Source organism: Tachysurus vachellii, chromosome 21, assembly GCF_030014155.1.
Source record: "Tachysurus vachellii isolate PV-2020 chromosome 21, HZAU_Pvac_v1, whole genome shotgun sequence".
NCBI classification, from domain to species: domain Eukaryota; kingdom Metazoa; phylum Chordata; class Actinopteri; order Siluriformes; family Bagridae; genus Tachysurus; species Tachysurus vachellii.
Genome location: NC_083480.1, coordinates 6,459,948 through 6,472,166, shown reverse-complemented (window position 1 = coordinate 6,472,166; position 12,219 = coordinate 6,459,948). Strand labels below are relative to the sequence as shown.

The window sequence follows — 12,219 nt, the reverse complement described above, 5'->3', positions numbered from 1 at the left end:
TATAGTGTTATTTATGTCTGTATTGTCTTGTTTTGTCTGTATTATCTTGTTTTGTCTAGTCCAAGCTAAATGTATAGTATAGTGTTATTTATGTCTGTATTGTCTTGTAGTCTGTATTGTCTTGTTTTGTCTAGTCCAAGCTAAATGTATAGTATAGTGTTATTTATGTCTGTATTGTCTCGTATAGTCTGTATTGTCTTGTTTTGTCTGTATTGTCGTGTTTTGTCTGTATTATCTTGTTTTGTCTAGTCCAAGCTAAATGTATAGTATAGTGTTATTTATGTCTGTATTGTCTTGTAGTCTGTATTGTCTTGTTTTGTCTTGTCCAAGCTAAATGTGTAGTATAGTGTTATGTCTGTATTGTCTTGTTTTGGGGGGCACGGTGGCTTAGTGGTTAGCACGTTCGCCTCACACCTCCAGGGTCGGGGTTCGATTCCCGCCTCCACCTTGTGTGTGTGGAGTTTGCATGTTCTCCCCGTGCCTCGGGGGTTTCCTCCGGGTACTCCGGTTTCCTCCCCCGGTCCAAAGACATGCATGGTAGGTTGATTGGCATCTCTGGAAAAAATTGTCCCTAGTGTGTGAGTGCGTGAGTAAATGAGAGTGTGTGTGTGTGCCCTGCGATGGGTTGGCACTCCGTCCAGGGTGTATCCTGCCTTGATGCCCGATGACGCCTGAGATAGGCACAGGCTCCCCGTGACCCGAGGTAGTTCGGATAAGCGGTAGAAGATGAATGAATGTCTTGTTTTGTCTAGTCCAAGCTAAATGTATAGTATAGTGTTATTGATGTCTGTACTTTGAAAGTCACAAATAGCTGGAACCAAATTTCTTCTGTGTCAACACGCTTAACCAATAAACCTGATTCTAATTCTGATACAGATGAGGTTCCCTTTGAGTCTGGTTACTCTCAAGGTTTCTTCCTTTACCATTCAAGGGAGTTTTTCCTCCCCAAAGTCACCTCAGACTTGGGGATAAATACAAACTCATTTAAATAGATCTAATATTAATGAATGAATATTAATCTTGAACTATATAGTGTTGCGGCTCCTTTAAGAAACGGTCCCTTTCCAGCTGCCCGCGTCTCCTAGTAACGGCTAAAACAACTCCTTGAGCTACAAGTGAAGGAGAATCAAACTGCTGGAGATTTATTTAATTTTCAACATCAACCAAATGTACAACATCAGTAGGAAGAATTAATTAAATGGGATTTTAATACCTGGAACGTCGACAGAAGTCTACAGCTATAATATCTCAGGAATAGGTTTGTAAAGTCGTTTTTAAGGTAGCTAAAGCTAAAGCTAGCTAAAGCTAAAGTTCTCTGTTTATCCAGGAAGAACAGGGTAAAGGAGACATCAGTAGTTCATTAGATACGGGTGTATGCTACAAGCACACTTATTTTAATAGCATACCCCAAAAAAGAAGCGACAGGATGAACCTGACTGAAGTAGAAGAGCACATCACAGTGAAGTATGATATCAAGAGGAGACTCGGGAAAGGGGTAAGTAAGGAAAGTCATTTAAAGGTGTAATGCTCGATTTTATTATCTCTCACTTCTACAAATAAAATGGAAGATGTTTAGGACATGATGAGAAATACTGCTTTAAGACATGTGATTAACATGCACTAAATGCATTAAATAGGGATGTTGTAGCCTAGTGGTTAAGGTGTTGGATTACTGATCAGAAGGTTATGGGTTTGAATCCCAGGTCCACCAAGCTGCCACTGCTGGGCCCCTGATCAAGGCCCTTAACCCTTAATTGCTCAGGTGTATAAATTGTAAGTTAATCTGGATAAGGGTGTCTGCTAAATGTAAGTGTTTCTTTCTCCTTCAGTCTGTAGCATTTCTCTGTGGAGAAGACACTTGCTTTACTGTTGACATCCCGACATACGCAGTAATCTAATCTGCCAATCGTGTTGCAGGACAGAATGCATAAACCCATGCAGATACAGCTCAAGAGTTTCAGTTCACGTCAAACATCTGAGACGTCCGTGACTTTAACTGCGGAGTATTTTTGGTACCAGATGAGTCTCTAGAGTTTACACAGAATGGGGTGAAATCCAAGAGACTGCAGGCTGAAATACCTTGTTGGGGAAGTGGTAGCCTAGTGGTTAAGGTGTTGGATTACTGATCGGAAGGCCATGTGTTTGAATCCCAGGTCCACCAAGCTGCCCCTGCTGGGCCCCTGATCAAGACTCTTAATTGCTCAGCTGTATAAATTTAAATAAAAGAAATATAAATCACTCTAAATGCTACATGCTGTAAATGTAAATAGCTGAGCAGACCGGTTGGTTGAGTCCAATGTAAGTTATTTTATAGACTGTATTTTCATATACAGTTGTTTGCGTCAGTGTCCACAAACTTTTGCCGTTATACTGTAGTGTATTATTTTCTATATCAGCTGCCTGAAGTCAATAATATACATGAACAGTACATCCATTGTTAAGTAGTAACACACAGGTTAACTCCTGCCTACATTTTACACACAGATCTAGAGATAACAGCCTCTGCTTTACTGCTTTACAGTAGACACCATCAATTTTGTGAAAGAGATATACATAAACCCTTAAAAATACATTCTTCTGTTATGCCATACTATGTGCATGATATTACTGAACTGTTTTTTTAATTATAGGGATATATAATTAATATATATATTAATTTATATAATAAATATATAGATATATGGTATTTTAGATTAAATTTTAGCTAATCTTTTTTAAATTAATTTTAAACTTTAATTGTATATATTCATTTATTTATTTTTGTCCTTATTTTTTTCTTCTTATTATTATTATATATTTATTTCTTTTTTCTCTCTCTTTTTTCTCTGTTTCCATATTTCTTAAAGCTGCTTTGAGACAATGGGAAATTGTTAAAAGCGCTATATAAATCAATTGAATTGAATTGAATTGAATTGAATTAATTCTAGCTGAAATGTTGTATTCACTTATTTATAAAATGTATTTCAGTGCCTCAATATGAAGTTGTGTAATAACATTTTACTCTATTGTATTTAAACTCTGGGTACTTTATAAGAACAATTAAGATGATTTTTGCATTTGAATGCCTTTTATTTTAAGTGAATTTTAACCAAAAATATTTTGTTATTTTCTCATTCCATTATTGTCTGTGCTAGTTGTCTCCTCTACAAATGCAGTGGATTGAGATTAAGATAAATAGAATAAATAAAAAGATTATCTCAGCATTAAAAAAACTGAGATGACTTTAAATCCTTTCTCCTCAATTCTAACTCGAATCCTCTCCATTCTGTGGAAAGGTCATTAGGGCACTGCTTATTTTATACCCAGCTTAAAAGACGTCATAATTATTAGTAATATAAAAATGAGAAGTGACCTTTGCTTGTTATCATCATCATCACTAAGCTGAGGCTTATTTACTTCAGCTTGCCACTTGACATCCCAGTAATTGGATTTTTTTTTTAATGTATCTTTAGATTGCATAGCATGGCAACAAGGCTCTTCATGCTGATTATTTAACTATGCTGATTTAATATCTGCGTTATTTCCATCTTCTATGACAGGCGTATGGAATCGTATGGAAAGCAGTGGACAGGAAGACTGGAGAGACAGTGGCTGTGAAAAAAATATTTGATGCTTTTAGAAATAGAACTGATGCTCAGGTACACTTTATGTTGTTATCATTAGCAATCATTTTAGTAATGCACAATATTTTTACGTCTTATACCACAGGACTGCCAAATTCTGGTTGGCCACTAGGTGTTGGTTTTCTATAGTAGCATCTCTGACAGTAATTCTGGTTAATATAGGTATAAGGGTATATATTTTCTATAGTATAGAATAGAATACTGTATATACTATAGTATTGTATCGTATATAGTATAATAAAGTATACACTTTTTTGTATACTATAGAATAGAATTATAGTAACTTACACATTTGATATATATTGGTGATTATGGTGAGGTTTTCTGTAAGGTGTGGTTTATTTATGATTAAATAAGTCTCCAGTGGCATCACTGCATGTTTGACAACATGAAATGTAACTATATATGAATAGAACAAACATCATGCTTTAATTAAAAAAAAAGTTAATGTTGGTCTGTTCTATAAGAGGAAAAATATACAGTTCTGGATATATAATCGACTCAGCGGCATCACACCACACTGTCATTGATTATTTTCTTATTCCAGCATGACCCATCATGTTGTATTTTATTAATAATAACGTTATTATTAGTTATGAGAGACACACTGTATAACACTGGTAGACACGAACAAGAGTAAAAAGGTTACACAATTTATTGTGCTCAGCTGCGCAGCAGGACCCAACACTCCACATGTAGCATGAGGGATGAAGGGCCACGATCATTGATTACATCAAGGTTTTAGACAGAACTCAAGAAAACAGAAGATATGTAAAAGCAAAACATCATCAATCATTGGCTCAAAATTACCTCATGCATCTCCTGACCAAGCTAATCTGACCAGGCCAAGGTCTTCTAGAGCAGTGGTCCCCAACCTTTTTATCGCCACGGACCGGTCAACGTTTGATCTTTTTTTTTTTTGATTGTTTATATTTTAGATTGTTTTAATAATTAAAATTTAATTGTATTTAAACATGCCTTCAAAATAAAATACAGTTACACAAAAAAATGAATATAAAGTGATTCAACATTTTAACTCAATAGAACGCTAAATCAATGAGAACCCTGAGCTTGTTTCTTTGCAACGAGACGGTTCCATCTGGGGGTAATAGGAGACAATGACACCCGAAGTGTGTTGCTTATGTCCAGTTTATTCCGTTGTTTTGTTTTGGTTGCTGTCACTGCAGAAAACCCCGCTTCACACAGATAGGATGTCGGAAATGGCAATAGGGATTTAAGTGCTGTGGTAACAATCTCAGAATATTCCGCCATGACTTTAATCCAGAACACCGGCAGAGTTTCTAACTTTCTAACGACGTCTATTTCGAACTCCTTTTTGCTAATTTGTGGGTTAAACTTGAGCAAACACAATATACACGTACACCAAGCACTGTTAAACATGAGAAAGTACCGGTGAACAGAGAGAAGAGCGATACACACCTTCTCTCCACCAAAGCTACAACGCCACTGCCGCTTGCAGCCGCTCAGCTCCAGACGTCACCTAAAACCGCCCCGATATTTTACACATGCACGGTATTGGTGCGGCTTTAGGAGACGTCTCTCAGCTCCCGGTTAACCTCTCGTCCATGGAACGGGTTTTTTGCGACTTTCCATGGACGAGAGGTTAACCGGGATCAAACACTGACCGGTCTGCGGCGATAAAAAGGTTGGGGACCACTGTTCTAGAGGACCTATTGGTCATTGTTTATGGACAACTCGTCCCCAGTCCCTACTGCCCTTGTCATAATCTTAACAAAACCTACTGATGGCAATATCAGTCTCTGGTCATGAAGCACACAGGGTACAAGCATAGAAGGACAAAGCCTTATGAACATCTTAAGATTAGAAATTTCCACCACAATATTACTGTAGTTTTATTCCCCAGATTTTCAACCTGATATTCTGCTTTTTTTTTTTTCATGTAGAGAACATTCCGAGAAATCATGTTTCTTCAGGTAAGAACTTTGCACCCAAGTTTGCACCCAAATCCTATAATCCAATAGTTGTAATATGTCTGTATTATATATTACCAACAGCAAATGGTTGTTCTTCTCCTGGACATACTGAATATTTATGTGTTCACAACTATGTGCTTGTCATCTTTGGCTGCTATCACAGACATAGTCACACTTTTGTTTTAAATAATTGTATTTCATTGAATAATGTTATAAAGCACTTAGAAATTAGGCCATCTTGCATTAATGCTTGGCTGTGTGTTTCTAGACTAGCATTACCTAAATTATTTCCACTGTCACCACTATCGCTAGAGCTAACATGTCTAATTAGGTGCTCCTCTCTTTTCTTTCTGTCCTACAGGAGTTTGGTGATCATCCCAACATCATCCGGTTGCTCAACGTCATTCGAGCCCAGAACGATAAAGATATTTACTTGGTGTTTGAGTACATGGGTAAGGATAGCAGGCTGTAAAATAAATGGAAACTATGCTAATAATATAAATGTTTGCCAGACAGTTCTCTCTTGTTTGATTTGCTGCTGATGCCTTCAAAAGCTTTTTTGGCTCCTAGCTTTATTTTATGACCAGTTTGGACTTTAAGCTAATATTGGTCACTTTAGATAACCAAATCAGGTAGGTATCACTTATAAGTATAATTACAAAAGGATAGTTTTCAAATGTAATAGATTTGCATTTGAAAACGATTGGTTACTGCGAATAGTTATTCTTGATACTGCAATCAGTTTCTCTGAAGGATCAAATTAGCTATAACTCAAGCATGTTAAATTAAATTTGGTTTACTAATATTAAACCGATTTCTGCATATCACAGATCATATATATGCAAATAATACATGCACTGTTAAGATTGTTACTTGAGCCTAATTCCTAATCTGGAATTGGCCTCTAGAACAGTGATATGAGTTGATGCCTAAATGTATGATTGTGCAGAAATTGTTATAAACCAGGATAACACTTGACGGTCTTTAAATAAAGCCAAAGGTCTTGTACCATTATGCAAAAATATATTTACATGATAAAGAGTACTGAACTGTAATGTAATCTAATGTAATACTAATATTACATTAGTATTGCATTAATATCAGCAATATTAGCATACAACTGAAAGGGGTAAACTATAAAACCCATTTTGATAGCTTCTGCGAATTGAAAGCTTCCTATGAACCCCAAGCTGACTTACAGTTACTGTTGCATTTACAAGAAGTAATAAATTGACATTATAAATGTTGTTTTATGACTATTGAAGCAGATCTTTTTCTCTTCAGATACTGACCTGCATGCTGTTATTAAGAAAGGCAGCCTTTTGAAGGACATTCATAAACGCTATATCATGTACCAGCTTCTCAAAGCCACCAAATACTTACACTCAGGGAACGTTATCCACAGGGATCAAAAGGTAGGTTCTCATGCATGTAGGTCCTAATGCAGGGCTACCTAATCTTTGATAAGTTGTAGTAGTAGTTTATTGTCTACCATTTTCCTCTGTGTCTTATAGCCCTCAAATATACTACTAGATGCTGACTGCTTTGTCAAGCTGTGTGATTTTGGCTTGGCGCGCTCCCTCTCCCAGATCCAAGAGGATGCTGTGAATCCTGCCTTAACAGAATATGTGGCAACACGGTGGTACCGTGCTCCTGAAATTCTTCTTGGCTCCACTAGGTACCATACAGACACTTTTTGAATATACCTGTAATATTAATCTTTCTACAGATCTCTTTTTCTTTTTAGGTTTACACTCTGCTTTTTGTTGTATAGGTACACAAAAGGGGTGGACATGTGGAGCGTGGGCTGCATTCTGGGCGAGATGTTGCTGGGCAAAGCTCTTTTTCCTGGAACCTCGACATTGAATCAGATAGAGAGAATAATGAGTATTATTCCACATCCCATGCCGGAAGGTGAGTTTACTTTATGACCCAATTGGTCCTGTTATAAATCATAGTCAAATCTGGGAGAGCACTGAGGAATTGATTCAGTTCAGTTCCAAAACATTTAAGCATGAATGAGTAGAGCAATTGATAGATACGCCTGAGACTTAAGGATAATTACTCAGACAGGATTTGATGTTACTCATTTTTGTATCTTTTTTTTCAATTGTAGACATTGTGGCCATCAGGTCAGAGTATGGAGCATCTGTAATTCAGAAAATGCTGCTTAGGTACGTGTCCGAACACAAAGGCTGGATGTGAAATGTATGTTTGCTACTAGGCATTTGTTTTATTTTGAAGAATTTGAAGAGGACACCGTTATATGTTTATTACATAGTTTGTTGAAACCCGAGCCTCACAAACATACTTTGTTCTTCTGCAAACTATTGCCTCAAAGTTGGAACACAGTTGTATAGGATGCTGCACAATTACAATTTCCCTTCACTGCAACTATGATGCCCAAACCTTTTCCAACACGACAATGCTACTATGCACTAAGCAAGCTTCGTGAAGATATGGTTTGCCCTAGCCAGAGTAGGAAAACAGAGATGTGACCTCCACACCACTGAACTGGAATCCAGCTGTGCACCAGGCCTTCTTGCCCAACTAATCATTATCTTAACCTACTAATTGGCTTGTGATTGGATAAACACAAATTCCCACAGCCACACTTCACAATCTCAGGAATGTTCAGCATGCACATCTGAATGTTCAGTAACCACAAACTTTAGGTAATATTGTGCATGCGTGTGTGTGTGTGTGTGGATGTTACACATTGCTGAATGTAGTTCTTTTTTCTTCTATTGCCACTAACATTTGTCTTTATTATGACTCTGCCCCATCACATGTCATCTAAGAGCAATGAACACATGATTTTTGTGACTGTTAGGCCACAGATGCCATTAGGAGATTTAATGCAGCCTTCAGTGCCACCTGATGCTCTTGATCTGCTACAGCGCCTGCTTGTCTTTAATCCTGATAAACGATTAACTGCAGAGGATGCTCTCCAGCACTCTTATGTGGCCAAGTATGTGAAGTCTGTGAAGATGTGTGGATTTGGCTTATTTCTGAATATTTGATAATAACATAACAGTAATATGCATAGTATTTCCATTAGGGTTCTTAAAAAGCTTGCAATTCGATTTTTTTCTCCTTTCTACTTCATATAAATGTCTTCTACCAAAGGTTTCATAACCCATCCAGGGAACCAAGTCTGGACTATGAAGTTATTCTCCCTGTAGATGATGATGTACAGCTGTCTGTGACTCAATACAGAAACAAAGTCTATGAGGTATATTGTTATGTTATGCATTTTCACCTGAAAGCAGTGATGTGAAATGTGGTATAATAGCAAGTGCTGTGTCATCACTGGAAAAGAAAAAAGGACCATTTTAGAGAGTGCTCTGATCTGTTAATCTTATGTGAACAGATGATTCTGGAGAAACGGGCCTCTCGCCAAATGGCAAGAAAAGCTCCTCTGAAGCAGAAAGCTGAGGAAAAGCCTGGGGAAGAGGTTGGGGAAAATGAACAGGAAGGCGCAAATGCAAGAGATAAAGAGTGTAAGAAGGCTGAGAGAATGTTGGGTCAAGGGGATAGAGAAAAGAAATTGTTGCAACACAACAAAGACCAAACTGAAGCAAGATCAGTCACTGCCAAACCTGTCTCCATTCAAGATCAAACACGTCCTGCTGTCGGGAAAAGCAGTCCAGCTGCAAACGTGTGCATGAACAAGACATCTTACAACCCGATCACACATGTGTCCTGTAAGTCCTGCTTTACAGTACAGCTTATACACAAATTACACAGACTCAGGGGTAGTTCAGTTTCCTATAAATATTAAACGCTGTATTATTAGTGAATATAATAACATTGGTGCATGTTTGATTTATCAGATGATGTGATCAGGCCATCCAGTAATCCTTCAGTGACTGCTCAGCAACAACATAACCGATTTGGCAGAAAGGTGGTGCAGCAGACTCAGAAAAATGACAGCAGTAGCATCTTGCCTGTACAGGCATCTAACAAGGTGAGAGCTGATGCCTGATCTCTGACTCAGGAGTGGATGCTGGGTCTTTGGTTATGGACTGTTTTGTTCTGTACAGGGTGTAGAGCAGAGTCAGCAGCGTGGTCATTCAGCCCCTATGGGAGGCACCCGCCCCTTCTCCCTCACTCTGTTACAGCCACAGAATAACTCTCTGTTTCTTAAGGAAGAACCCGGCCTGACATCAGGCCTGTGTGTCACCTCTGCACGGCTGGTACGTGGCCTCCTGTTTCAAGCTTTTACAAATCAGTGTCTTATGTTGTATTTCTGTTTATGTCAGAAACAGATGCAATTTCATAAATTTAATGCATCATGTTTATGTCAGATACAGATGCAATATCATAAATTTAATGCATTATACTATACAATGCATACTTTATGAGCTTATTATACAATATGTATAAACATTAGCATATTGAACGTCTAATAATTTGTGGTGAATTTGTATTCCAGCATTATTGTTATTAGTGATAAAAGGATTTGTCTTTTACTGAGTGGGTTTTATTAGGCAAGAAACTCTCTTTGTGACTTAAAATTATGTTTTGATAGTCCAATATTTCGCCCGTGAAGACAGATGCTAGAATATAGCAGAAAGCAGGTGTGAGGAATTAATGCTAAGCATGCCTGATGGCTTTCTGGCCCTGTTATTAGAGAGGTCTGGTACATTACATCCAAGGAACCAATTCTGAGAGAGATGAATAAAGCACTGAAACACAGAGACTCCTAACAAATGCGTGACATGACAGAAGAAGGCTTCCCTGCCTCTAATGTTGTATCCCTCAGACCAGTGCAGGCTTTAAGCCTCTAAGCTTTCACACATGTGATGCATAACAGTGTTCAGTATTGGATTAGGTGAAGCTGCCTGTAACTGGTTTATGTCTCACTGTTGATTGTATTAGATGCTGTTGGTACATATACTCCCAGTCCTTGGAGAGGGTGATGGGTGCTGTGGTGTTGTGTTTCACATATGTCTCTGGAATTATTGGCACCCTTGGTTTTTCAGGTTAAGTTGAGAGAAACAATACCCTTGAGAAAGTAATCTTCTTGGCAGAGATTGACAGATTTACATTTAAAATCACTCTCACAGATCATCAGAACATCACAGATTCATCACAGGATTATGTTTATTTGTATAACCATCCAACCAAAAAGCTCTGTTTTTTATCTTATGTCCATACAACTCAAATCCAAAGCATATCACTGTAGCACTTTGTTGTAAACAAATGTCTGGGTCTTTGCCGTCCATGTGCGGCCAAAATATAATTGCATTCTCTTCCACACAGGTTTCTTTTAAATGTCATGCCTTAACAGTAGATACGGGTATTTTCAGTTGTGTAGATAGTTTTATATTTCCTGATTTATGAAGTTAGTATACAGTACAATACAGTTTTGTTTCATTTTTTTAGTATTATCTAGTCTTCACCTTCTTGAATAACAAAATTATCTCAAGATTCAGTAATGTTTGTAATACAAAAGTTTAAATATACATACTTGAATTATAGAAACTACAAATGTAGAAACATATAAATATTGAATATTCTTTAAGCAGGTAATTTGTAAGTTAGATTAAATATATAAGGGGAATTATGGGTTTATTACTGGGTTTGACACAGAATCATTATGACCTTATAAAAATGGGTGATTTGTAATGTTTCAAGCTTTCATACTCTTTTATTAGTGCAGTTATTGGTTACAACTAGTTCTCATTATCCTGTTCATTATTTATCCCTATAATGTAAAAGGTGTCTCTTTGATTCCTTGTTGGACTTAAATTGACAAACAGGATACTTAAAATTCTACAACCTTAATATAGGAGACTGAATAATTATCAAGAAATGCAATTTATGTTTATGCAATTAGTACTGAGTGAATATCTGGTCGTCAAACATGCTCTTCATATTTTTTCCTTGTCTGGCTGTGCAGAACGAGCGCTACCCCACTCAGACTCGGACTACAAAATCTCCACTCAGGTTTAGCAAAAAGGTCTTCCAAAACAACCCAAATGTTTCTACTGCAGGAGATCATCAAGCCAAACTGGGCAGCTACTCTTAGACCTATGGAATCATCAAAAGAACAGAGCTGAACAACCTGCTTAGGGGTCAACCACAGCTATAGACTATTAGACTGAATATGTAAATACATTTATATGAAAACAAACTTACACCTCTATCTGAAGTGACTGATGCATGTAGGATAATGTAAAGTGTCGTTACATTTTCATATGGATGATAAGGATATGACTTTTAGAAAACTAAAATGTTGCTCTAGGAGTAGAAATACTAGTCAGATTGAACCTTGTACAGAAAAGTGAACTGCTGCAATAAATGGAATTTGTAAACAGTTTGAGTCTCTGGATGCTTTAAGGTACTAAAGTTCAGTTCAAAGGCTTTTAATTATCACAAGGCTTGTCGCCTTCAACCTCGGGTGTAGTATAGCTTTAAAAATGTATGATGTGATATGATACGATATGATATAACACATATAACTGGGCCAAAAAAATTCATTGTTGTACTTTTAAGGATACATTTCAGTTCAAATGCTTTTATTGCCTGTGGCTACAAAATCAAAATGTATCTAGATTTGTTTGTATGTTTGTTTGTTTGATTTCCCCCAAATTTCCCTCAATTTCCACCATTTGGTACGGGCCAACATACAA

General features: G+C 37.2%; 1 protein-coding gene across 1 annotated transcript; it reads left to right on the top strand.

Annotated features, from left to right (window-relative positions):
* The first annotated feature begins 1,079 nt into the window (after window positions 1-1,079).
* mapk15 (mitogen-activated protein kinase 15) lies at window positions 1,080-11,872 on the top strand. The gene is made up of 14 exons (XM_060897385.1): window positions 1,080-1,495; window positions 3,540-3,638; window positions 5,549-5,578; window positions 5,940-6,030; window positions 6,863-6,993; window positions 7,093-7,256; window positions 7,353-7,492; window positions 7,695-7,752; window positions 8,412-8,549; window positions 8,708-8,813; window positions 8,952-9,285; window positions 9,415-9,548; window positions 9,625-9,777; window positions 11,487-11,872. The coding sequence occupies exons 1-14, from the start codon at window positions 1,427-1,429 to the stop codon at window positions 11,613-11,615; spliced, it is 1,776 nt and encodes a 591-aa protein (XP_060753368.1). The 5' UTR covers window positions 1,080-1,426; the 3' UTR covers window positions 11,616-11,872.
* Window positions 11,873-12,219: the final 347 nt, after the last annotated feature.